At 44.9% G+C, this 27961-nt stretch overlaps 1 protein-coding gene across 2 annotated transcripts in view; it reads left to right on the top strand.

The window, feature by feature from the left end:
• The window catches only part of fam49bb (family with sequence similarity 49 member Bb), a 28859-nt gene extending 10963 nt beyond the window's left edge, over nucleotides 1-17896 (top strand). For both annotated transcript variants that reach the window (XM_083672828.1, XM_083672829.1), the window contains exons 3-12: nucleotides 8079-8161; nucleotides 8684-8805; nucleotides 8954-9059; nucleotides 11641-11780; nucleotides 13960-14037; nucleotides 15504-15620; nucleotides 15773-15852; nucleotides 16143-16269; nucleotides 16364-16434; nucleotides 17108-17896. In XM_083672828.1, coding sequence (XP_083528954.1) covers nucleotides 8089-8161; nucleotides 8684-8805; nucleotides 8954-9059; nucleotides 11641-11780; nucleotides 13960-14037; nucleotides 15504-15620; nucleotides 15773-15852; nucleotides 16143-16269; nucleotides 16364-16434; nucleotides 17108-17171 — 978 coding nt within the window. In that variant the 5' untranslated portion in view covers nucleotides 8079-8088 and the 3' untranslated portion in view covers nucleotides 17172-17896. The remainder of the gene's footprint in view (nucleotides 1-8078; nucleotides 8162-8683; nucleotides 8806-8953; nucleotides 9060-11640; nucleotides 11781-13959; nucleotides 14038-15503; nucleotides 15621-15772; nucleotides 15853-16142; nucleotides 16270-16363; nucleotides 16435-17107) is intronic.
• Nucleotides 17897-27961: the final 10065 nt, after the last annotated feature.

The following is a 27961-nucleotide window of genomic DNA, read 5'->3' as shown; positions in this document are numbered from 1 at the left end:
GACTGTTGATGTTTGTAGATGTGGCTTACCGTACTGCAGTGCTTGAGAGCAGAGGTGTACTTATGGGCGTGTTTGCTGTTGATAAAGTGGACTGCAGTGGTGGTTCTGACTGTATCTCAATTAATAGGTGTCATCTGTTTTCTCAGCTGTTCTGGCTGAACCCACTTCAATTCAACAGGTTGATTGTTTATCCAGCTGATGTGGTTGTAGTTAAAGCTATCATTCAAAACCAAGAAAACACAATGATTAAACCCTGAAGAATGCAGCTTGCTGCTGAAACCTTGGTTGAAGAAAATAATAGCATCTGAACCAGACAGTGTGTGGCCAGCTTTCTTTCTTTTTCTGTAGTTAAAGCTAAGGCACACCTTCCAGTGGAAGCCTTCCATGTAAATATAATGATTTTTAGTTTATTTGATCATTTTAAAACCAAGCACAAATAATAAATGAAAAAAACGTACATGTCAGGATCCGTTCATGTGTTTTTGTGGGATGATTTGGTTTGAGATTTGGTTAGAACATTTGTGTCGATTGTGTGGAGAATGAACAAGAGCGTGAACGTTGCAATTTAATTCATCATCCAATGCCTTAGTTTGCAGTGTGTCTGTGAATACAGTACAGTAGCTCAAGCCGGTATGTGGCGGTTCAGATTTTGGGAGTGGTCGCCATCATCCCACCAAGGTCCTCTAGGTGCAACTCTTTTCCTCCTCCAGGGGGCGCTCCTTGCCTGCTGAACAAACCGTCATCTCCCCAAACTTCAGTGTGCTCCGTTGTGCCCCACCCTTAATACTGTCAGGGTTATTCTCCAGGAAAAAACACATATATACTGAATCTTGTTGTTGGTGGATGTACAGAGTGTGTATTTGTAATCTAATATACACGGTCCTTTATTGATTAACATTATAGGCTACTGATATATTCTGCCACTTCGAGTAGTGAGATTTGAAGATGCTGTGACGTCCGTGAGTCAGACCCAGTCAAAAGGTCATTTGTGTAATGATGGTTTGGGGGTGTTTTTTAGAGGGATGTAAAGATGTGAATGGACTGCCTTTAGGGAGGTGGTGTTGGCCTACGGCATGCAGACAGTCTACCCCCCCTCCCCCCCCCACACACACACACTTACACCCCAGAGGCAGGAGTCAGAGGACTCTTCAGGGGGGTGGGGAGTTGGGTGGTGGGGTCTGGGGCTTGGGGAGTACCACCACTCTTACCCCATTAGACACTATTTGTAGCCTCAGTAGATCTGTCTGGGTGGCAGGTCTCCCCTTCGCGTCACTAGCCATCCTCAGCTATGTCAGACAACTGTCTATACTACTGGCAGTTTTTTACCCAAATGTTAAGTACAAGACTAGCTTATTAGATGGGGTTTAGTTACACCTGCCTTTTTCAAATGATTTTAAAATGATCCTGTTTTTTGTTGTCTTGTAAGAATACTTCAGTATCCCTCAACACTATAGTGTGTGTTTCTGATGATGATGATGATGATGGGATAATGCTATAATGTTGTATACACTCACTGGCCACTTTATTAGGTACACCTTGCTAGTACCGGGTTGGACACCCTTTTGCCTTCAGAACTGCCTTAATTCTTTGTGGCATAGATTCAACAAGGTGCTGGAAACATTCCTCAGAGATTTTGGTCCATATTGACATGATAGCGTCAATGCTGCAGATTTGTCGGCTGCACATCCATGATGTGAATCTCTCGTTCCACCACATCCCAAAGGTGCTCTATTGGATTGAGATCTGGTGACTGGAGGCCATTGGAGTACAGTGAACTCATTTTCATGTTCAATAAACCATGTGAGCTTTGTGACATGGCGCGTTATCCTGCTGGAAGTAGCCATCAGAAGAAGGGTACACTGTGGTCATAAAGGGATGGACATGGTCAGCAACAATACTCAGGTAGGCTGTGCCGTTTAAACAATGCTCAATTAGTACTAAGGGGCCCAAAGTGTGCCAAGAAAATATCCCCCACACCATTAGATATTTGCGTTAACGAGCAGTTGAACAGGTGTACCTAATAAAGTGGCCGGTGAGTGTATATAATTGATAGAAAAGTGAGTTTGAAGAGCCTCTTACAGTCCCCAATATCAATGGGGCGCTGTTTTTACACACTCTTGTGTATGTGGTTGTTTCCATGGTTTCAGCCTTTGATCAGGTCCAGTGCAAAGAGGAGAGCTTAGCTGAAGCTGCTTTCATCTCACTGTGATTTCTGCTTCTGTGAATGTTGTGTGCAGCATGGGTTTGTTATTATTTTTGTACTCGCAGAGGAATACACACATACACACACACACACACACACACACACACACACACGTACAGGTTTGAGTAATCATGCAAGTGATATTTTCGTGTGGAAAAAATCATAGAATTTGTGTGCTGCAGTGCCTCTCCCTCAATTTGGTGCTGGTGTTACTAGGACAATATTATTACAATGAGATGGAATATTGTGCAATTTTGACTTTCACAAGGATGGTGATGTGTACATTATCAGTAGTCAGTTGTAATATTTCAGACGGTTGTTAGGGTTCGATCCCTCAGCATTTGGACAATTGAATTTTTTTGAATTTTTAAGGTTTGTTTTGATTTTCCTCAAATCTGTGAGGGTAAAAGTGCTATGCAAATAAATGAATGTATTATTATTATTATTATTATTATGTTTTTTACTACAATATAGCATGGGGGCTTGGCCACGGGGTAACCAAGTTCAAACCGTAAACAAACAAACAGCCCCCCCCATATCCATGTGTCCTAGTAAGCTCTCTCAGTCAGCTGGGTGGGGTTGTCATCAGTGGGTAAGGTGGGTGAGGGAGGGGTGGATGGGTAAGGCGGGGGGGGGGGGGGGTGGGGGATGCATGCCAGCCCCATTTCGGTAGTGCTCCCCCATTTTCTGTCTGTCGGATCGGGCCAGCGTCAGGGGGCTCTGATGGGTCCGGGGGGGGGCGGCCGAATAGGCTAATGCGATGTGGCGTCACCGGGAGAATCTAGGTCAAGTTTAAAGCTGCCTCTCAGCCCGCCTTTGCAGCAAGTCTGACTAACGCTCCTCAATCCCCAAATATTACACAAACACACACACATACATGCTGTATACACCCTTATTAAACAAAAAAATAATACTTTTTCTTAAAATATATGCACTAATGCAATTTGACACACAAACTCACACACATAGTTAGACAGACACACTCAGACACAAACACACTCCCCCCACGCCCCAGGCGAGCACTCAGCCTCTCCACGGCAGTGCTCACGTGACTCGCAGGGCTGTGTCTGCGTCTGTGTTGGTAGAGGAGGGGGGGAGAAGGAGGGGGGGGCGTTGTTTTTGCCGCTAGCTGGGTTGGGCTGGGCACTGCTGTAGTAAGGCAGAGACACGTGGATCCTCATGCTGCATCTGCTGCTGCAGACTAGTAGTGGAATGTCAGCACTATCCTCCCCTCCATCATCATCACCCGTCTCCCTTGGTTGTTTTTAGGACACTGCAGCGCCTCCATATCAGGGGTATTTTGGGTGTTTTCCTAGAGGGGGGCAGTGTGGTGTGTGTGACATGAAGAGGTGCATGCAGGGGTCAAGATGCTGGATGGGCGCGGCACTGCTGGGGTCTTCAGTACTGATGCTGACGCTCCTCTAGTCTGACTCTTGTCTCACACATGATTACTCCACAAATGTCATTCTTGTATGTTATTTGCCAGTCCTGTGTTTTATTCAACTTGAAATGACAAAATTATAACATTAAAATGTTCAAATATTTGTTATTTTATTGAGGAACATTCATAAATATTATAGAAATGACAACTGTGTTTTGATTAGTTATTTTCTTCAAAAAATTGGAACATGGCAAAAATTTACCACGTTGCAATATGGTGAGTGAAACTGTGCCGTTCAGTTAATGCTTAGTTCTCAGAATCAAAAACATTCCTGCATGGTCTCCAGCTCCCCTCGCTCCCCCGCGCTCTTCGCCTAATCCCGTGTTTTTGGCGCATTACCTCATCTGTATTAATATATTCATGTGCTTTCAAGTCTTACTACTACAGTACTGTAACCCCCTCGTCTCACTGAGCTGGCCTCTGATTGGCTACCCACTTGTTTTCAATGGCACCAGCTTTTTTTGATTCCATGGATACAGCACAGTATTGGGGAGAGCGGATCAGCCAATGGGAGAGCGGCGGGCTCTGGTTGTGAAGTAGTGCCCCCTGGCCTTAGACGAACCCCGCCTCTGCTCTTTGTGAGCACGCGATGGCCCAGTGGGGGGGGGTCCCAAAACAACAACAACCCAGCCCGTCCTGGCTCCACGGGGCCATCGCCCCCCACTGACACATCAGTACCACTGGGGTCTGGACCCTTCGAGGGAGGGGAGCGTGGAACAACCCTCCCCCTCTGTCTCGCTTACATTCCTCCACTCTGTCAGCTCTTCAAATGTGCTCTCCCTCCCTCTCTCTCTCTCTCTTCCTCCCTCTCTCTCTCTTCCTCCCTCTCTCTCTCTTCCTCCCTCTCTCTCTCTTCCTCCCTCTCTCTTCCTCCCTCTCTCTCTCTTCCTCCCTCTCTCTCTCTTCCTCCCTCTCTCTCTCTTCCTCCCTCTCTCTCTCCACACCCAACATATTACATTATATCAAGCCACCAATTGTCATGAATCACTGAAACACACACACACACTTTGGCTTAAAAGGGATACATGATCATTTTTATGCTTGAGTACCAGTTGATATATAGGCTTTTTAGTGATGGTTTAATAGTTTGATGTTTTCATACGGTCTGGGAACCTGGGGTCTGTCATTTGCATCCATGTTCAAAAATAGTTTCTGCTGGCATGGCAAAATATGAAAGATGTCCTCATTTAATCTCTCCCGTGATTTGTCTGTTTCCGTAGGCTTGAGGATTCTCTCTCTCACTCCCTGTTGGACTTTCAAATGCAGCCACCACACAAATTCCCCCGTCCTTAAAATGACCTCATTGCAGACAGAATGAGAGAGCGCTGTGGGCCTCTGGGCTGACAGTCCCCGGCTTGGCACTCAGTGCCTGGCGAGCCTTCTATACCCAGCTCAGCGACTACTGCCTGAGAGGGGGCAGTAGTGGACTAGGAGAGAGGCTACACACTACTGTACTATATACTCACACTACATGGTATACTGTACAGTAGGAATCAGATCAGTAGGGCGTGGTGAGTGAGCCCCCCAACCCCCCCCCCCCGCTCTCCATTTGAAGATGGATGACTTTCCTTCTACCCTCCAGCGCTCTCATCTCTCCTCTCCCCTCCGAGACCAACCCAGGTGTCGTAGGATGGCAGCCAGTGAGGTGCCAGTGCGTGGAGGTGCTAGTCAGGTCACATTAGTGGAGGGCTGGTGGATATGGCTGGGCATGGCAGGAGGCAGGTGGCAGGTCGGCGTCCCCCTGGTGGGCAGGGGGTGATGTGGAAACAGGGTCAGTCAAGAGAGGAGGGAGGGGCTGTTATTGATGATGCGGGTTGCTAGGTAGGTTTGCACAGGCAGTGGGTACTGGCTGCCTCATTCAAATTAACTACTTACAAACTCACACTCGGCTTTAGAATTTTGTTGATAGAGAGATGACAATAAGGGTTTTATTTAGACCAATGCTGGAGCAAGAGGGGGAACAAAATGATTGATCATTGCTAGGGTACCTCTCACCTTCTCACCCTTTCACTCACTGTCCCCATAAGTTACTTCTGGTGACCTTTGTAACCAAGTTGAAGTGGTAAACTCACTCCTCAAGTTGAAATACCCACCACCCGTGCCATTGAATTGCTAGCCCTTTCCATGGCGTAGCAAGTTAACATCAGGTGTTTTGGAGGTGTGTTGGCAATACGGAGGACCCAAAATCAAGTCTTGTATGAGGCCGTGAGTGAGGAATTAACAGTGTTTTGTGACGCCTGTTACCTTCTAACGGTCACTGTCACTGTGCTCAACTCTAATCTTACACTTACACATGTTTACCCCATCAGCATAACTAACCTGGTGACTAGTCACCTGACTACTGATCTTGAACCTATAATAATGTAATACGCAGCTTTTAACCTGCCACTAGTCTTCAGTCTGTCACCGATGGTTAAATCTATCTACAAAGTTCAGTCTGTCACTATAGTCTTCACCCTGTTACCAAGCTGTAACCTGTCACTAACCCTCTTCACTGTCACTGATCGGTGCCTTGTCACGGTCTTGTCTTACTTGTCTGTCCCTCCTCATTACACAATACACAGCCCAGACGGGTGACCTACATCCGCTGTGTCTGTGTCTGTGTCTGTGTCTGTGTCTGTGTCTGTGTCTGTGTCTGTGTCTGTGTGGTATATCACCCCTTATAGAGTATACTACCGCCTGTCTCTCTGTATGTGTTGTGTGAATGCTCATGTAAGTACAGGTTATTTTAGCTAAGTGGCAGAGGTACTGTTCTGCACATGTATAGCAGATCTTGTATATACTGAAGCTATTTTACATGTCCCCATCATAATCCCTGAGTTAATACTGTACAAGAGTCATTGATGTGATGATCTATCTTCGACAGTTTTCTACAGTAGAGTAGCACATACAGAATGTGTGGTCCTGTACTGTAGTATTACTCACAGCCCCCATACTGGCATGACAGTATTTGGATAAGCTTTAACTAATGTGAAGTGTAATTTCAGCTCTGTCAGTAGGTACAGTACATGAGAATATCCAGCGGTGTGTGTGTGTGTGTGTGTCTGTGTGTGTGTGTGTGTCTGTGTGTGTGTGTGTGTGTGTGTGTGTCTGTGTCTGTGTCTGTGTGTCTTGTTGTTACCTGACAGTGTTTATGGGCTCTGCCAGGTGGAGTTAAATCCCTGGGTCCCCATGCAATCCGTGTGTGTGTGTGCACCCCTCTCTCCCTCTGGAGACCCAATACAGAAGATAAGCAGCTGGAGGTCCTCTCCCACTGGTACAGTAGATGAGAGCTCGGTGGTTTGTTTCACCCTGTTTTGGAGTTTGAATGCGTTTTCCAGGTAATGTGAATCTGCCTGGTATTGACAGAAGCATGTACTGTAGGGTGGGGAAGCATAGGGGGCTTAGTTCTCACACTGGATCTGTGGTGCTGGGATTATCTTGACTCCCCACATGCCCCTCTGCCCTCATTTCCAAGAATCAACCGTTTCCCCGCCTCAACTCTAGGAAACCTGACTTTGGTTGCAAGATTGAAATTCAAAACATTCACCATTTTTTTTTTCAAAATGTGATGCAGGAACATCACAGTTGAAAGTCATGAATATCTCATTTGTACCTTGCGACAACCTGCCTGCAGGTTTAATTGGGTACATTGTGGTGCTACTGTACTACTGTGTGCTACTGTACTACTGTGTACTACTGTGTGCTACTGTACTACTGTGTACTACTGTGTGCTACTGTACTACTAACCACTTTTTTCATGCGCTGCTGAGCTGTGGCTAGAGCTGTCTGAGCTGTGGTGAAGTCCTGAACTACCCCCCACAGGATTGCACATTTTAGCCTAGCCCAAACATGTCCTATTCACCTGCTCTTCTAATCACCAAGCACTTGATTAGTAGAATCAAGTGTGTTAGAGCTGCCCTTGAAGCTGGCCTTGAAACCAAATGCAGAGTTGAGAAACACTGATGTAGATAGGCCTGGTCTGAATCCATGTGCAAATATTGTAAGAGGGTACCATGAGGATATGTGGCTTTTCTCCCTAAGGAATATGCTGGCTAATTTACAGTATATGGCTGCTTTGCATGTAACGGCTCTCTGTCTGTCTATGGTAGAGACTGTTCAGGAGGGAATTGACTAAAACTGAGAAGTCACACTCAGTTGCACTTAGTCATTGAGGCTGACACATTCCTGTAAATCAGTCCTTATTTTAAAGAGTGGTTGTGCTTTTTTTGGGGACACATCTGGTGGGCGCAGGAAAACCACACATGGTCCGAGGGGAGCACAGGTCTTGGCTGGTACATCTGGGGGTCTGTGCTACTGGGTTCATAGGGGGCACTGGAGCACAGTGGTGGAACTGAAGGGGGCCACCAAAGTGGTGTGGCTCCTTATCTATCTATGTCCACTACACTAATGTTGAATCATCTTGTGTTAAGTTCTCTGTTTGTGTCTCAACAGGTATCGTAACATGGGGAACCTCCTAAAGGTCTTGACTTGCACAGATCTGGAACAGGAGCCCAATTTCTTCCTTGATTTTGAAAGTGAGATTCTTTTGACTTTTCTCAAGCTAATTACCATTCCTCCCCTAATTCTTATCTCTTATATGCAGTATCGCACTAATATGAACGATGCCCTGTCTTAACTCTCCCACGTCATCCCCCTTCATCCATTTCTCAATGTTCTTCCCAGAGGCTACAGAACCACATCCACTAAAAGTATGCCTCCTCCCCTTTCCATCACCCAGCTCTTCTACGCTGTTGTGTGTCTGGAATATCAATCAGAGGGCTGATGCACTAGAGCCCTCTCCTCAAATATGTATCTGTAGACCTACTCTCTCTTCCTTTGCCACAAGGCCAGCTACTGTACTATAGCTTCAGCCTGCTATGGACTAGGAAGTGCTCACTCAGAATACCCAGGTGGCTCTAGAGAATCCATACCATGGCTGTTAATGCTACTAGACTTCTGCCAGTTACTTTGGTTCACCCTTTGTGTGTTATCAATGGCTTAGATACAGTCTCTTGATGTTCTTTGTTGACCATCCTGCTGTGATGTGTCTACTCTAGATGCCCAGCCCACAGACGCAGAGCGAGAGGTGTGGGAGCAGGTGGATGTGGTGCTGAAGGACGCTCGGGGAATCCTGGACGAGTTACAAGCATATAAGGGAGCTGGCCAGGAGATCAGAGAGGTACGTGTCTCAAAACTGTATTATTTACTCGTCTCTTGATCCATTCAGATTCCCATTTTCAGGAAGTGATTAAACCAATTAATCAATTGTAGATAACAATGTAATCAGACCTGAAATGATGGTCATTATTGGTTCCCTCCATTTCCAGGCGATCCAGAACCCCAACGACGAGGCGTTGCAGGAGCAGGCATGGTCAGCCGTGGTCCCCCTGGTGGGGAAACTGAAGAAGTTCTACGAGTTCTCCCAGAGATTAGGTATGCAGCCTTCTATCTGGGCCACAGGTTAGATATGTACAGTACAAAACCCCATGTCCTTCAGTTGGGGTACACCAATGTGAAATAGTTAGATCCATTAGTACCCAAGTTTAGCGACTTCAGCATCTTTAGAGGTTGTATGTAGAGTCCATGACCTTTACCATCTGCAGGCTCTTCCATAGGCCATAGCTGAGCTGCAGAAATCTGAATTAACACTCATGCCCTAATGCACACATATGCACCTCCCCCCTGCACACTCCCACCACAAACAAACATGCAAACCCCCGTAGCCTTGCATTGATCACAAATGCTGCTTGCGTTGCAGTCTCCTTAATCCTGACACTGACTGTGACCTCTCAGTACAGAGCAGGCATCATTAGCATCGAGAAGAGATAGGGGGTAGGTGTGCGATGCTACATGCTAACGTAGTCTGTGACCCTGAGGGTAGCGAGTAGCGAGTAGCCCGCCCCCCATGACCTTAACCCTTTAATCCCAGTGGCGCCTGAGACGAGGCAGCCAATGATCACATTGGGGGTGTTATGTAATGAAGTAGGTCACCTCTCACCCCTCCATGCTCCATGCTGTCGCTTGGCTGCTCCGGCTGACTCCAGGGGCCTCCTTCGACTCCCTGCGCTGCCTCCTCCTGCCTGATATGAGATTTCACCAGAGATGTCCACGTCTCTTTTTAGTTATGACAGTTTTGTTTGATAAGACGCATAGGCTGTCAATTACGTCCTGTGTGTTGGTATAAGAAATGTATCCAACTTGTATGTTCTGCTTTCTTCTCTTGATTGGTTTCCATGCTCTATTTTATTCCATATTCACACCTCCTTGGTTCCTTGATTATTTGTGCTTCTGTTTTTACACCTGAATTTTAATTGGAATGATAACATTTTAAGCACTTCATCCTTATCACAATGTTGCAGTCTTATTATTCCTACTTGATCAGTCTTAATAAATGCAAGATTATACATGTACATTTGGTGCTTCGTTAGTGCATTGATGCCAGGGTTAGAGTGTATGCCCACCACACTCTTCCCCTCTCTCCCCTTACGAGGAGAGCGTCTTCGTGGCAGCATTCCGCTTGCCTGCTCTGCCGTGACCTGATGGGATCAGACATCTCCCCCTCCATCCCCACCCCCTCCCCCAGACTCCAGACATGTTAGAGTGGCTTGTTTCAGAGAGGGAGCTCCTCTAAAAGCAACCCCATCTCAACCTCTGTTTTGACTGGGATAGGGTGAAAAAAACTGCACCACTAAGGCCATTTTTAATCAGACCTTGCTTGCCTCGTCGCTAACGCTAGCCCAAGCAGATGGGGGTCATTACAGAATGGCTAACGTGCTCAATTTACTGCACCGCTCTACTGCCAGCTCTCATTCCGCCCTTTCCAATCTCAAATTCTCCCTCTGCAGATATCTTCTGGGAACGGTGGTTGCCGTTTGTTTTTGTCTGGGTTCATGTGGGTATGTTTAACGGCGTCATGCGTAAAGTGGCAAGAATTGTCAATACGCTCAGAATAACGATTAGATGCAGCCAGTTGGAAGTTATAGTGTTATTGTGCAACCTTATGTAAATTGTGTGTTTGCCTCGTTGGAGTTATGTAATTATTATTGATTCTCCTTACTGAGTCTAGACTAAGTATTCAGAATGTTTCCCATCTGTAAAAACATTTCTCCTCAGGCTGATAGAGGTTATGAGGTTTCTAATGCACAATGAGCATCTTCAGGCTTCAGTTGGGTGTTTTGTGTAGTAAGCCTTTGGTCTGCAGGAAAAGTGTCACTGTGTCTTTACTGGATTAGCTCACTCCCTCACTGGTTACTGTACGTGAGAGCAGATCTGGTGAGGTGCACATCAGGCTTGTTTACTGGTGTAGAATTTGTTTATTATGAAAACATTATAATAAAATATGACATCTTATTTATGTGTTGCTATAATAGCTACTCATGTGTTACTATACAATACAGTATAGTACCCTGTTAAGCCGTTTGTCTTTGTATTTACCTACTGTCAAAACAAAGGGAGTAATCGTAGATTAGTGGAACGCCCCCCTTCCCTATAATGAGATAATTAGTCTCATGTCTCATCTCCATCTGAGCAGCATAGCCTCTCACCCCCACTCTGAACCACCCCCACCTCTGAGGATGAAAGCTCTTCCCTCCAAAAGCCCTGGAACCCTCCCCCCCACCCCCCACCCACACACTGGCATTAGGCCCTGGGCAAAGGGCACCATCGCTGCTTCAGTGCATGTCCCACTGGCGCAGTAGATGAGTGCCTTACAGTTCAGTTGACTTGTATTTGATATGACCAGGTACTATTTATTATACAGAGAGTTGATCTGTATATAATATATATTGTTCTAACGTATAATAACATATGGTTATTATTCAGTTGTTTTATTCAACCCACACACAACTCTAACGTCTACATGAACTCTCTCCTCACCTTGCATCATCTCTGACCCTCTAAGTGAAGGAGATGGGTGCACATGCAAAAAGCAGGCTTCTCTTTGCCAGTCTCATCGACGAGGATCTCTGACCTCTGTCCGTCTCTCTCTCTCTCTCTCTCTCTCTGTCTTTTGCAGAGGCAGCGCTGCGCAGTCTCCTGGGAGCCCTGACCAGCGAGACGCATGATGACCCCACTCAGCACCTGGAAAGGGAGCAGGCGCTGGCCAAGCAGTTTGCCGAGATCCTGCACTTCACACTGCGCTTTGACGAGCTCAAAGTACGAGACACATACTCACACTCTCACAGAAACAAACACACACAGACACACACACACACACACACACACACACACACACACTATCAGCCATCCCTCAATCCAGTTAGCTTTAGCCTAACCTCCACCTTTGGGGCTGTCTTATGAAAGCTGTACAGCGGGTACCATTCCTTAGATAAGAGGCTACGTTAGTGCTCAGTAGCATAACGAGGGGTTGATACCATCTAATTAGGTGTTAGTGCTGTACATGATTAAGCCTCAGCCAATGAGCAGATGATAAGTATTTAATTGGTACCTTCCACTGCTGCTGTCATACTGAACACGCTGGTAGAATGAACAATGAGGGGTTGTTATGTTGAAGTAAAATCTTTCTTTTTGGCTGAGACTCCTGGCTGCTACACACACGCAGACATTCTTTTAGAGTTGCTCTATAGGGAAGAAACTCACAGATTGCCTGTTTGTCTGGATCACAGACAGGCAACTACTCCGCTTCCCATTAAATTGCTGGCACCTAATCTACCAAATGTGTCGGGGCGGCGGCGGCGGCGGTGGTGGGGGGGGGAGTGTCCCTAATATATGGATGTCGGAGACAATCAGAGGAGCTCTCATTCTGTATGCAGGGCCTCGTTAAAAAACTAAAAAGAGGGTGAAATGGTTCCCCCTAAAACCCCCTCACCCCTACGCACACACAGACACACAGACGCACTCAACCAGCACCCACTCTGATACCCCCCAGGCACTCTGCAGTGATGCCCCAATTAGTGCCCCCCTGCCCAGACTGGCTCTCTAAAAGCGTGAAGGTAGGGGGGGAGGGGGTGCAAGGTGGCACGCCAAGCCCATTCATCAATCTTTCACTCCCCTGCCCGTCCACGCACTCTGACCTAGTTAGAACCCCCCGTCCCAGCCCAGCCCAACCCAACCCATGTTAAAACCACTCACTGGTGTGATGGGGGTCTGTCTGTCTGGCCCTGGCACTGCACTAAGTGGACACAGACTGGGCACCAGTCTATTGTGGCGGGATTAGCCTGCTAGCATTGACAGCATTAACAGCAAAGAAGGGGGATGTGTCGCGTGGGTAATTAGCCCAGGCGCCTCCACGCATTCAAGGAGCAGGAGGTTGACGCGTGGAAGTGGCCGCCTGATTGACCGGTGGCTAATCAGAGGTCAGGTCAGCTCAAGGCAAGGCAAGTCTTTATTAAGCCTCTCCACGAGTCTGCATATGTACTGTAGCATTGAGCCATTCATCAAAATAGGGGGGCTGCCTTCCCCCCTCCTTGCCCCCTGAGTCACCCCTAAACCCTGGGTTACCCCCGTACCCCTGATCCCACTCCTGACAGCTTTGCTCACCTTCTGTAGACCCACTAGTATAAAGCACAGTATTGTCTCTCGTGTGCTCTTCTGTCTGTAAGCTGGACCCCCACCACCAGAGAGTGTTATCCCATGCCCTGACCCCACTGTTGACAGCTTCCATCCCTCTCATGTGCTGTTCTGTCTATAAGCTGGACTGCCTCCCCCCTCCCACCTCAACCAGAGATGCTTGCCCCATGCTTTACCCCCTGACCCCCTGACCCCCTGACCCCACTCTTGACAGCTGCCCCTCTCCTTCTGTCATCCCGTCCCACTAGAGGACTTAATGTCTGTGCAGCTCTGTCTGTAAGTGACGAGAGCGTCGACTTGCTCTGCCTGTAAGTGAGCCTGTAAGTCTAACCAGAGCGTCCTCTAGCCCACTTATCAGTCCTTACAGTTGTTTATCCATCTGTCACAAATGACAAACACACTTGAGGCACTGCTCCACTGTTAGAGAGAGCTCACTAGGATGTCATTGACAGGGGAACAGGAATATGAGTCTAAAGGGGATAACTGAAGAAATGTAAGTGAGATAAAAATAAAAAACACTTCATCAAATAAATGGAAAAGAGAATGCTATCCATGTCCTTTTCATGGCATCTCCTCCCTGCAGGGATGTTTCTGCCTTGTTTGCTAAAACGTCCTGTCATGGCGATGGTGCGTTTAATCCAGAAACTGAGTGTCCTGCCGCAGGCTATCTCCACTACTTTCAGAGACAGGCACAAGAAAGACACACGTACACAAATACACGGGCATGCACACACATGCACGCACATATGCCCTCGCCATGCTCTGAGATGTTCTGTAAATGCATATTTCAATCCTTTGGTTGCAGATGACGAATCCTGCCATCCAGAATGACTTCAGCTACTACAGGAGAACCCTGAGCCGCATGCGGATCAACAACACACCAGTGAGCACTTAGTTACTGTACCACTTTAGAGCTACATTGAGCTGGGCTTTCTCCTCATATTGTACTCAAACTCCTCTATTATTGAAACTATGCTGCTGTGTTTGAAAATACATACTCCTTTCATCTGACAAGACTGAATTGATGAAAGCTATGTATATCAGTTATTATGATCATATAATATCAGTAATTACTGATACCTGCCTAATGGAAGGGAGAAATGATGGAGGGATTCATTAACAGACTTGGATGTATGGATACAAGTATTCTACCAGGCCTTCAGTCTGGTGTGTGTGGGTGCGTGTGGGTGGATGTGTGTGTTTGTGGCAGCTTCTGCCTGCAGAAAGCGAGAGAGAGCCCCAGTGGGCTGTAACCTGTGTGCACTCGAGACGTGATCTGAGATCAGTAGCATATCCTCAGTCCCCCTAGGGAACAGGGCCTTACTGGACTTAGTGTGAACAGCACCTGATCTGAGCTCAGGGTGGTTCCCACAAAAAAGACCCCTGGGATACAATGGTAGTGAAGGGAAATCCCCTAAATATCTGAGTCTCTGTTGTTTGGTCGTTGTCGTTTCAATAGGGTCACAATTTTATCATTGGATTTGGCATTTAGTGTATTGTTCATCATTATGAGATATAAAAACGGTTGAAAAGAAATGGACTGCTACAGTACTATATTATTGGTGTTTTGTCTTCTATTTCAATCTATAAGCAATGGAATGTCATTATTCAGATTTGACATGTTTTTGTATGATGTATGGGAGGCCTACAGGACTATTCAGCCTACTATCTACTGAACCACACATCCAACCTCACGTCAAAGAGACGCACACACCTTTTTCAATAGCACCAAGGACATCCAATAGAACTGTTTTGAATTCATCAATAGCCCCTTAGTGAAGAAAATGAACTGAATTTTCTCCCATTTTCTAAAGACTGAGTTTAGACAAAACGTCTCAGTTTTTTTTACCTGTCTGTCTGGCCTGCAGTTTCTTTTCCCTGTATGTGAATATGCCATTAGGCAAATGGCCCCAGACAGAGGGCCGTTAAGACCTGTCACTGTCTAAAGCATTCTCTAGCCATTAAACATTCCCTGCAGCTCAGCAGCACCGAAGAGCATTTCTCTGACAGTTCAGACGCTGAAATTAAATGACAAGGACCTTTCTATACAAGACACATTTGTTTTATACAAGACGTCGCATCTGTTCTTTTGTGAAAAGCACATTATTCTATTTGAGTGCGATCATTTTTTTATGTGATATGGCTTGACATTCTACGGGAGTATTCGGATTGTTCACGTCTAGAATATAAAGACTGTCTGAAAAGACAGACTGTCATGAGCCAGAATGTGTCCTACTGAATATTGAATATAAATATTGAATATTAATAGATTTTTTTGTATTGAACAGCTCATTAGTGTCCAGTGTTTTTAAAGCATCTATATTAATGACAACTGTTCCTTGATTTCAGGCAGAGGGTGAGAATGAAGTCAACAATGAGCTGGCCAATAGGATATCTCTGTTCTACGCCGATGCCACGCCCATGTTGAAAACGTTGAGCGATGGCACCACAAAGTTTGTATCAGAGGTAAGACATTTTTTATGGCTTCCCAACAGCTTTGATATTGTGGCAACATGTCAGTTATTGAAGAGATCAATACAACAAAGATCACTGCAGAAAATAATCTCTCTCTCTCTGTCTTTGTCTCTCCCTCGCTCTCTCTTGCGCGCTCTACTAAGAATAAGAACTTGCCCATCGAGAATACAACAGATTGCTTAAGCACAATGGCCAGTGTCTGCAAAGTCATGTTGGAAACACCGTAAGTGATTTTCTAACTTGGAACTAGACCAGTGGTTGCCAGTGGAGGTAGAAATCAGAGGATGGGCTCATTGTAATGCATGGAGTGGCATGAAGAATGGTATCAAACACATGAGTTTGGTAGCATTCCTCACACGTGTTTGATACCATTCCTCATTCCATGCATTACAATGAGCCTGCCCATACAATGTCAAGACAATATGAATCTCTGTGGCTGTGGGCTCAATATCCATCTGTCTGTCTTTCTATCTCTTACCATCTGTCTATCTTTCCATCCGTCTGCCCTCTCAGGGAGTACCGCAGCCGGTTCACCAGCGAGGAGACGGTGTCCTTCTGCCTCCGGGTCATGGTGGGGGTCATCATCCTGTACGACTACGTTCACCCTGTCGGAGCTTTTGCCAGGTCTTCTAAGATTGACGTGAGTACAGCTGCCGCGCCAGCCTGTCACCAATCACAGAGCAGCGCCACACCCCACTGGTTGATCCTAACATGTCTCTGTCTCTGTTCCACAGATGAAAGGCTGCATCAAGGTCCTCAGAGATCAACCTCCCAACAGTGTAGAAGGCCTTTTAAACGCTCTCAGGTAAGAGCTCCCTCTTCACATGAACAATGGGAGGATTTTCTTCCATTTTCTCTTGCCACGTTGCTCACACGCGTGCACAGCACTGGCAATGGTATCTCTTCACCATATTGCAGGTAGTATCATGTTGCTGCTTTTCTGCATCTACTTATGTATTTATTCACGCAAGTCGGATGGGATTTAGTTAAACACGGCGATGTGTTAAGTGTTTGTAATAAATGTCGAAGAGGATTACATTTCTTTGAGCCCCCCCTTTCAAAATGTAAGTAGCTCTCAATCCCAGCTGCTCTCGCTGTGTCTGTGGCAACTTCACATCTGCATGTCACACACACTACAGTATCAGAGCCTCAGGCTCTCTCTGTAGCGCTCCCCAGTCATGTAGGGTCACTCATGAGCCAGAGCCTCCAGCCACTCTTTCTGTGATTGCACATCTGCTTTGAGGGGAACACATGCACAGACGAGTAGGAAGCAAAGTTCAGAGCTGACAACTCTGTTGACACTTTATACACACACACACACACACACACACACACGCTCACTCACTCATTCTCCCTCTCTCTCTCTCTCTCTTTCTCTCCCTCTGGGAGAGACTTGTGTTAAATTCACAGATCCTGGCATTGATGATTTGTGTGTGTGTGTGTGTGTGTGTGTGTGTGTGTGTGTGTGTCACCCGCAGGTACACAACCAAGCATTTGAATGACGAATCAACCAACAAGACTATCAAGAGCTTGTTGCAGTAGGACTGAACTCTGGTACAACCGCTTGCCTCACGCCCCGTTCAGGAGACCACAACGCTCTCCCAAATGATGTCGGTGCACAGAATGTTTTTTTTGTTTGTTTTTTAAATGGAAAAAGAGCTGCAGCTCCGCCCTTTTTTATAACGCAAAATGCTACTGCCATTATGTACGTCTTTTCTGTGCCAAAAAAAGATGTTGCTGAGATTTAAATGTTTTACATAAAGGCCATACAACAAAATGGCAGCTATGAAAGCATTGTGGGTTCTCTGGTGTTTTTAAAAATTGTTTTTCCCTATGTAAGGGACGGGAGTGCTTTGACTTGAACATTTTAAAAAGAGAGATATATAGAGAAATATATATTATTATTTTTGTTTGATTTGCTGATATTTAATATTACATCTTCTGCATGACAAAATGATGTCTTTTTCTTCTATTTAAAAAACTAATGGTTCAATTGAATTTGTCTGCTCAATTGTGTTTAAATGTTTTGTTATTCGAATGGTACCTGTCAAAATTGAGATTATTAAAAGATAGTACTGTTTGTTTTATATTTTTTATAGGTTTTTGATTTGTGTGTATGTCTTTTTTCATAGTTGTGTTGTATTTTTCATTTGAAGATTTGAAACTGTGATGTGTGCAAATCAAATTAAAGTTGGGAGTTTACTGTAAATGGACAGAACAGTATGTTGCGGCTGGAAAAAATAAAAAGAGAACTCTTGTTTTCTAAACCTGACTCTTTGCTTTTCCTTTAATGGTCAAGAACATAAACAACTTTAAATAACCAATCTCAATTCAGATTGGAATATATGACTCACCAAATAAACTTCTAAAAGGAAATGCTAACATTGATTCAGTATGTGTGGTTCTATCTAGACTAATGTCATGAAGACTAGTTACATACAGTATGACAGAAAAAGACCAGTGAGTAATGCTGTCTCATATTCCACCAGTTAGTCAGTCTGTAGTTATATCACATTTAGGAGGCAGGACCAGAAGAGGTCACCATTTCTTTAGTCTAAGCCTCTAAGAGCTCAAGCCAATCAAAACTGCACTGCAGCATAAACACTAACACATTTACTATGCCCTTTTTACCCATAGTAAAATTACAGTGGTTTTGGATATTGTAAAACAGTTCAGAGGAGAGATCAGTAAAGAAGAGTCCACACCAATACCAGCACAGACCGTCCAAGTGGAGTATGAATGTAATGTACATTGTGCTCCCCTTTTTTCACTGCACTTACTTAAGCATTGACCAAATACATTGAAGACTGTCAGGCATTTTTCTTTCTTGATGGAACATGTCTGGCTTTGAGAAAAGTCTTGCCGGATGTAAGAAATTCCATGTCTGCCCATTCATTCATTGAGATGTTTAGATTGTGTGTAACCACTTTTGACTCATTCACTTTTCCCTTTTATAATCCCCTGCTCTGGCTATTGTCTCATCACTAAAACATCTGGTCAATGACCAGTCCGCCTCTCTGTCCCTCCATAGCACATTCCTGTCCCATGGCTCACTGCTTTGGGATACTCCCTTTGACATTCTCTTATTCCCTCTCATCCTCTCACTGCTGAAGACAGTGAAGACCCCAACAATTGAATCACTCACACTTCATACACAATTTACTTTAATATCCTTCAAACTGTCTCATCTTATTTCAATAACAGTGCCAGAGAGGGGAAGAGACTGAGAGAGGGGGCTAGTCTTGGGTGGGCACTGCAGCATTATCTGCAGTATGTTAGAGAAACACTCAGGGTCAGAGAGAGAGAGAGGGAGGAGAGTGTGTTGATGGGTGTGTCCCTTGACTCTGCAGCATCACTGCACTAGTAGGGATGGGGAGAGAGGAGAAGGAAGGGCAAAGAGAGGAATGAAGAAGGGAGAGGGAGGGAGGGAGGGTGAGAGAGAGAGTGCGGGCTAGAGTTGGGTGGGTCTTACAAGGTTTGAAAGTCCTTGAGGAAGGGAGGGAAGGAGAAACAGAGAGAGAGAGAGTCTTTAGCTCATCCTGCAGTTCTATAAAAGCCCACAGTTCGATGCTAAAACTATGACACGCTCGTTAGGCGAGGAACAATCTCTTGTAGAATAGCTGTCCGTCACCCTGACAACCTCTCAGCATGCTGTGGCAACCTTGCTCTTGCCTGTCGGCACTCCCACTGTGACCCTCAATGAAGAACCTCCCCTCTCTCTTATCCTCAATCTGCAGGCTCCACACCACTAGAGGACAAGACTATTATATCTGGATGAAAGCGCACAGCAAGCACACAAAGACAGACAGACAGACAGACACATACACACACACACATGCACGCACACACACACACCCACTCACACTCCCTGTGGCTCAAGATCTGATGGTCTATTAACCTTGCCTCGCAGTTGTTCCGTTATGTATCAGCCATGACCAATATGTCAAGCATACATTGTATCAACTAGAATCAAAAAGTGTTAAATTGCTCATTTCAGAATTTAATCCTCGCTGTGCTTGCTGAACTGATAAGCCATGCAGTGCCAAGGGGTCTCAGACACCTTATCAACCATAATCAAAAATACATTGCTCACACTTCCTGGAATCAAAATTCTTTGTATGAGTAAACCTGCACTCCATGCTGTGTCCCCAGGGTGTTCAGAATGTCCTGATTTTCCTCACCTCAGGTTCATAGATGGGCCTGGGAACTAAAACATTGTGACCTCTAGAACCTGCGCAGGGGCCTCCTGCCAGGCTTGGCTGATAGAGGGAACATCTTTACAGTGGCACACAAAGGGACATGTCATCACCCCCTCCCTTCCTCCCTTCTTCCTTCCTCCTTCCCTGTGGATGAAGGGCTCCCTAGAGGTTGTGAGGTTATGATGTCGGTCACACCTCACAGCTCTACACATCGATTTCACATGACCCTTATCACTCACTGGGGTTTGGGGAGCCTGTCACCATGTGGCTTGCATTTTCACAGCTCTTTCAGAAGGATTGGAATGGAGTGGTTGAGGGCAGTAATTCAGAATGACTAATAGGACAGCAACAGGACTGACTGTGGCAGGAGGACAGTAAGAGGTCAATATGGAAACGAGTGTTGTTGTTGAAACCACATTTGTCTAATTTTCTGACCGTGATGGCTTCTAGAGATGAATGGTAGTTTGACCTGTGAGCTAGATATGAAAGAATGTTTGTACTCAGGGTGTAGGCCTGTACAGTATCATGCAATGGGATGTCCTATATGTCCACTGGTGTGCTTGACAGATTGACCTTCTCTTTCGATTCAAGAATATTGTTCATATTTGCCCCCACAAATGTAGATTTTTTACATTTACAACTGACATAGAGTGTGTTTATCAGTTTCTGGAGCTGCTCCAATGTTAACTTTGTTTTCAAATGTTTGCCTGTGTGATATTTAATTGGTGGTAAACAGGCATAACTGTCAGTTATTTCTGTGTAATGTGTATCTTCTTTATTCCAATGAAAACCTCTGTGTTCTCTGTCCATAAACCACAACCTCCTAACACATTGCTCATCTGTCTCTCTGGAGAGATGGGTTCACTTTTCTAAGAAAGACAACGGCTATCCTCTGAGACCACCCAGCCAACCCCCCCGTCACACACACACACACACACACACACACACACACACACACACACACACACACACACACACACACACACACAACACACACACACACACACACACACACACACACACACACACATGCACACTGCCACAGGCGTAACCCCCCAAAAGAATCCCACTTCCTCCTGAACGTTGGTTTAATCAGAGAGGCTTAGTTCATCAATGGTGTCAAAACATTAACGGCTCCATGAAGACCACATATCATACCAGCCAAAACTCAACCATGGATGCTGTAATCACTGTCCGTTGAACAGATAGTATCAGATATTAATGACTTCTCGGGAACTCTACACAAGGGAACATATTACAACACTACAGCAAGGGGGGCCAACACCAGTTTATTAAAAAAACAGTTACAGAAACTGTCTAAGAAATATATCGGCCAAAGGTAACCTGTTTTGAAATCTACCACTGGGTTGATAGCCTGTTCACAACTGCAGAACAGTGAACTAGGTTGAACTGGTGTGATACACAGGGCTGCATATCACTCTTTCATTCTGTACTCTATGCATACTGTACCAGTGGATTTTGTTGAGTTAGTACTCTAGTCACATCATCAGAGGGACATTCAATAGGAGAATATCTGACCTTGCCGTAATCAGATCACATACGGCCCACATGCTCAATACACTTTTCGTTTAATGGCCACTGGCGATGAAAATATATATTGAGGCGTGGACAGCTGAAATCTTTTCAAATTATTATTGCTGTCAGTAACAATTATGAGCAATGGTGTGTATCCAAAATTCACAGAATTGTCAGAACTCTATAATCAACTTCTTGAGGAGTGTCTTGTTGAGGATAGAAGTGATATCCTGAGATCTGACCAGACAAAGTGAGACTCCAATCGACCCCAAATGATCTCACACTATTGGTTCACACCAGCCGTTCACACGTAGGAAAACTACAAAAAACAGCATGTGAGTGTGTCAGTTCATGCCACAGTATAGTAAGCTCTTGAACCTACAGGCCAGTGTCTAAGCAGAAGATGCTGGTAGAGCAACCTACCTAATCAAGTACAGTCATCATACCTGGTTTGTATGGTTCTATTGAAAAGAAAAATGATCTATCTGGTCTAGCATTTCCTTTCAGTAACTGTGCTCTGAATCAGATGGGTAGCAGTCAGATCCTCAGCAATGCCAAAGATTGTTTGAAGACATATTGTTTGAAATTATACTATAATAGTATTGTACTGTATATCTTAAAATTCATAATTTTAATACATGGATAGACCACACAGTTCACCCCCCCCACATACATGCAGTTTCAATAAACCAGGTCTTTGTGTCAAAACAGAATGTGGTCTAGAAGAAAGGTGACCGTTTACTGTCAGTCTGTACGACCATAAACCATGGAGAGACCCCTGATGACTGTGTAACTGTGGTTATGGTCTCCAGTATTCTACAGCATGATGGTTTGTCTCTCCAGCCATCCTATGACTCATGTCCGATAGAACATCCGTATGAGAAGTCTGGCTGTGTGAAATCTCACTTGTGTAGGATCTCACAGCCAATGAGATGATGTTTCAGAGGGGTCCTTCCGTTTCGGTGGTTGTCCTGTAAGGATCTGTGGGTCTGTTACCGTTGTTTTGTGAAAGAGGGCTATAAAAACAGGGAAGTCCTGGCTACCACAAAGAGGAAGTGTGAAATGGGGTATAAATATGATACACATATACAGTAATATAGTGGGAGTCGCAATATGAAAGATGCAATAGAAACAATCATAAGGTGAAACAAGATGTCACATTCATGATAATGAATTAGCCAAAGAATAGCCAAAGACTTTTGTGTAGTGGTTCCATTTAACCATACATAATCTGTATGATATATGATATCTGTGCATCATTTTCCACAAAGGCAGTTACAGTAAATTATATTTCCACATTTCCAAATTGCACTCAGCCAGTCTCTGGTTCTAGTCTGATAAATGGGAGGTGATCTATGTACCAGTGTGTGTGTGTGTGTGTGTGTGTGTGTGTGTGTGTGTTTGAGTGAGTCTATGTGTGTGCGTGTGTGTGTGTGTGTGTGTCTGTGTGTGTGTGTGTGTGTGTGTGTGTGTGTGACTGAGTGAGTCTATGTGTGTGTGTGTGTGTGTGTGTGTGTGTGTGTGAGTGAATGAGAGGGCTCGTAGGGCTGGGCAGCCCAGCTGCTGCTACTGACTGATCACATTACTGTAATCAAGCCCTGGCAGTAGTAATCCAGCACTATCCACACTGTTCAATTTCATGTCCAGACTTAATACCATTGCTCTTTCCCTTATTGACTCATCTTACATGGACCAGAGCGGAGCCTGGTTCTGGTTCAACAGTGCTGGTGTATCACTCTATCCCCGTCACACGGGCGTGGCATTCAGCGACTCTCTCTCTGACATTTACTCTCTCTAGGAAATAATGACAAGGGAAACATTTAGAAACTGAGATGAGTGAAAATGTAAGGGATGAAAAAAGGTGAAATTCTATCACCTATAACATTGTATTTGCAATGAATTCATTGATGAGTCTCTCACTTTGGCAGACACGTCATAATGACATGATAGTGTTATTCTACCTATACTTTGCTTGGGTGGTGGCCAACCATGTTTGACTTGTACATGAATGGGAGTTCTCAACTTGCTACAAGGTTGTTTCCCCATAATGTGTTGTTCATTCTAGTAATGCAAGCTGAGCAGTATTGGAAGGGTGTGACACACACACAAACACACACACACACACACACACACACACACACACACACACACCACACACCACACACCACACACACACACACACACACACACACACACACACACACACACACACACACACACACACACACACACACACACACACACACAGGTCCCTCTCTCTATCATGTCTATGGGCCTGCAGGTGGAGCAGTAGCACCAGCATTTGGCTGGCGTGTCCATTGGCCTCACCCAGACTGGAAGAGATGCTGACTGTAACACATTTCCTCTGGCCTCTCCTCTCCTCTCTCCTCTCCGCTGCGTTGCATTGGGAAAACACTGATTCAGCTCTTATGAGAAACCTGTCTCTGGGGGGTTAGCGGGCCAGGCTAATTTCACTACTGCTGAAGACACCCACTCCCCAACCGCATCATTCTTGATATAAACTATAGCAGGTGTTCTTGATTAATGGTCATATAGAAGATGTGAATGTTCACATACATGTGTAGTATGGAAATTGTAATCCAGTAATGGTATTGATTTTCTGTTGCAGGTCTGTAGGGATGGTTATGTATATCTACAGTAAGTGTCTGGGCGGGATTTTCACCAGTATCACTGTACATTGCAGCTTGTTCAGTTTTTTTTTTTTTTTCACTTTTAAAACATACATTTCTTTTTCGTTAATAAATGATAATAAAAATAAATGATAAAGAAAATTATATTTTCACTCTTCAGCTCTTCAGCCCAATGGAGTATGACAACACAATGTTACAATGTATAATGAATATAAAACCATTGATATAACTGTACTCTAGTCTATTCTATGCTTTGTTTTTTAAAGACAACAATTTATAACCTCCTAACCCCATGAACTCCCTCACATGAAGCAGAGCACTGAGGCCCACTGAGACAATGTCACAGCCCTAGTGACTGCAGATTACTGTGGCTGTGATGAAGACTGTCTCTCTGTGACAAAGAGGCTTTAGTGCACTGACTGTCCACTCCCTGTGGCTGGGTGGTGGCCCCTCTCTGCGCACTACAGCCTGGCCGCGCCTTTGCGACTCCACACATACCGCCGCATCCCCCCCCCCCCCACACACACACACACCCATCACCCCCCCCCCCCCCCCCCCCCCCCCCTTAGCCCCCTCTTGTCCGCTACCACACATTAATAATGCAGTGTGCCTCCTCAATCGTCGCCGTCGACATGCCATAGCATGTTTTATTCACATGGTGGAGTCAGCCGCGCTGTGCCGGTGATCGCCTCTCCTCCGTCCCCGTATCCATGAGATCGGCACAGAGACATGAGCATCAGCACTTCCTCCTTGACCCTCTCATCCCTATTAGGCAGAACAAGCAAACATGTCCTGTGGGAAAGGGGAAATTGGTTGCAAATATTTACATGTGTGTGTGTAACCACCTTCAGATCACACAGAAAAAAAATCATACTCTTTAATAAGAAGGCTGCTGTCTTGTCATCTTCAAGGTGAAAGGTATAATTGTCTTTGTTCTGTATGTAAAATCACACTAACATGTTAAAAGGCATGCAGATACATGTGATTACAAATGGGGATGTATTGTGGCTAAAACTTAACTGTCATGTTTATTGTGTTAACATGCACATGGAAAGTGGTATGAGTAACCACCAGTTTTCCTGTTTTGGGTGTACACAGATTTCATGTTGTCTCGAACACACTCTGTTGCTTGAATATGACATGATTCCCTACCTCTAACAACCTGAGTGTGTGTTGCCATATTAGATCTACACTCCCCTGTCTGGCTGTCCAATCATGCGCCACCCTTTACCTCATGACACCTCAGAAAGAGGACTCTGTCACGCCTTACTGCCCTTCCATACAGTAGATACGTCACAGGGATGATAGAAAGGTGATAACTCACTTGCTGCCTACATTATAGCACAGAACAATTCACACCTTTATGATTGACCATATTCATATATCTTATCATGTGTTATGGTTCTGGCATTTCATCATTTTGCAAATTCACTACACTGCTTACACAACAAAAGAAATGTACTTCCCTTGAACTCAACTGTCATACTGGCCACCCCTCCCATCCACTCTCCAACCATAAACACACGTCCACAGTCTTTCTTTGGGCGTTAGAGAGGTATGACTAGATAACTTCCTGTTGTGACCCCTAACTCTAACCCTGTCTGTCTGTCAGGTATCATTTTAGCCCAATAGTCCATGTCATATCATCTCTTGTATCTCCTGATACACAAATGGACTGTCACCTTAAAGCAGTGAGAAGCCCAGTGTCCAGATGGCCACTCATAGCAGCCCGCTCATCCATGGTGGAGAAGCAGAGAAGCAGTCTCCTTAAGAGGCCTCGCCAAAAAAAACGTCAAGATCGGTTCCTCTGCAGTATTATGGGAATTTTGGAGTGAAGAACAAGTATACTTGCAAACCCTAATGAATTTAAGATAACAGATAAAGTTGTTCAGTTTAATTTCACACTGAAGTAGCAGGTGAAAATGCATAATTAATAGTCATCAATCTGTCTTTAGCAGCTCACTGATGGGTTTAAAGGATGGAGGAGCTTTCATGACTGTCGTGGTTGAATATAATATATCAAGGAGTTTCACTTTTAAATCTGTCCTACTTACAGTACAAAGACAACCTCACTGGCCCACATCATTTGTTGTGTATTGCAACAAAACAAGATTACAGCTATATTTACAGCAGAGTAAATATTGTTTTCCCTGATAAGGGAAATATGTCACAACACAGTAGGCTATGTTTACATGAATAACTTACAATGACAATAACTGTATTCATGTTCTCTTAATAACTGTAAAAACGGTCACAGGTGTAAGCTTTATTATTATTATAATTTCAAAATCTATCGACAGCTACATAATCAAGCCTGTCACGCTGCCCTACAAAACCAAGAAGCAGTGACAGCAGACATTTTTCTACTGAAAATAATGGGGAGAAAAAGCCTCCAAAATGTCTTCAATTGTCTAATCACAGAAATAGTTTGTAGTGAACTGCTTAACAATGAGGAGTGGTATTATGTAGTTGTGCTGGAGCATGGAGCATTCCTCTTCCATGTCTTATTTCATGCCATTTGAATGCTGAAGTGGCCTTTGGTGACCCTGAGAGGACCCTCCTGGTAAGAGCAACATCTGCTCCAGTAACTGAAACATGGGGCCACCATAGTTTACTAAACACACACTAGGTGAAACTGAGTGCTCCTGTAGAGATAGCCATCAGCCGAAAGGCCCTGTGGACCAGACCTGGCAGACAGAGGTCATGTACTGTAGTGGAGTGGGAGAGTAGAGAGAGAGTAGAGAGAGAGGGAGGGAACCTGAACACACCACTGAGCTATAGGGAGGCCAGGAAACCTTACACTTACCTCTCAGTATAGCTACTGTATAGTACACAGAACATAGGGTCAAAACACAGTCGGTAAGAGACCTGTGTTTGTTTATAAGAGTGAATAGTCAGCAATGGATGAGACATGTGTTTCAAACCACATCTTCATTACATTATGAACACACTACAGTATGCACTCCACTTACTGTACATAAATACACTTCTATATCAACAGGTAAGCCTTCTTTCATCCCTTTTCACGTAAACCAAGACTGCTATACGGTAAACTCCTGTCCTCTCTGCTCTAATGGGATATGAAGTGTACTGTACCCAATCATTCACTCAGAGCTTACATTACGCCAATGTACTAGAGATGAAAGCTTGAACATTCAAGCATCTCTCTGGTGTTTTGATGGCCAAGCATGAAGTATGTCTTAGGGCTTTTAGCATTCCTGACTGTGAAATGACTGCAAAGGTTTCTCTCTCTCTCACACAGGAGAGCGAAAGGTCCTCATGGTGGACAGTTTTCCTGGATTGAATGTACGTTGTAAAGTCAGTGAAGCAGAACATGCAGACAGGTAATTCACGATGCAAGTACTGTGTAAACAGTGAGCTGATACCTGTGGGCATCAGGACTCCAGGATCTTTATGAGCATAGGATGGATTAAACCATTTAAAGTGACAGGGCAGGCTGGCATTTCAGACAATAGAGACATTGCTCTCTGTTTTAGCCCAGTTCCAGGTCATTTGGAAAGGTTATTTTGCTAGCTCCATTTAGTTTTGGTTTGTACTGGTGTGTGCGGTCCATTTCTCTAGTTTCTACTTAATCAACTCCAAGTACAGCTGTTTCAAGGCTTTTTTTTTGCTGCAACCTGTTGGAAAATAATGAATCACTCTTCGCTACTGTGTACTATGCTGTACTATGCTACAATAGATAGCTCTTGAGATTTAGACCCTGGCTTCCGCTCAGTGGAACGACGCCAAGTCAGAGTGCAGCTCCCTATCCCCAAGAGGTCTCCTATCAAAGCAAAACCCCACTGCCCAGTGAGCTGCCTTGGCCTCAGCTGTTACAACACCAACCCTCATCAGCTGTCTGTTTTCGTCCTGAGTGTTCTCCTCTCTCTCACTAACGTAATGTCCATGTTCTGTCAGCCCCAGTAGAGCAGCGCAGCATCTGTTA

The sequence above is a fragment of the Argentina silus genome (genome assembly GCF_951799395.1).
Source record: "Argentina silus genome assembly, chromosome: 1".
NCBI lineage: Eukaryota > Metazoa > Chordata > Actinopteri > Argentiniformes > Argentinidae > Argentina > Argentina silus.
The sequence above is the reverse complement of the archived record's forward strand: the minus strand, read 5'-3'. Positions and strand labels throughout refer to the sequence as shown.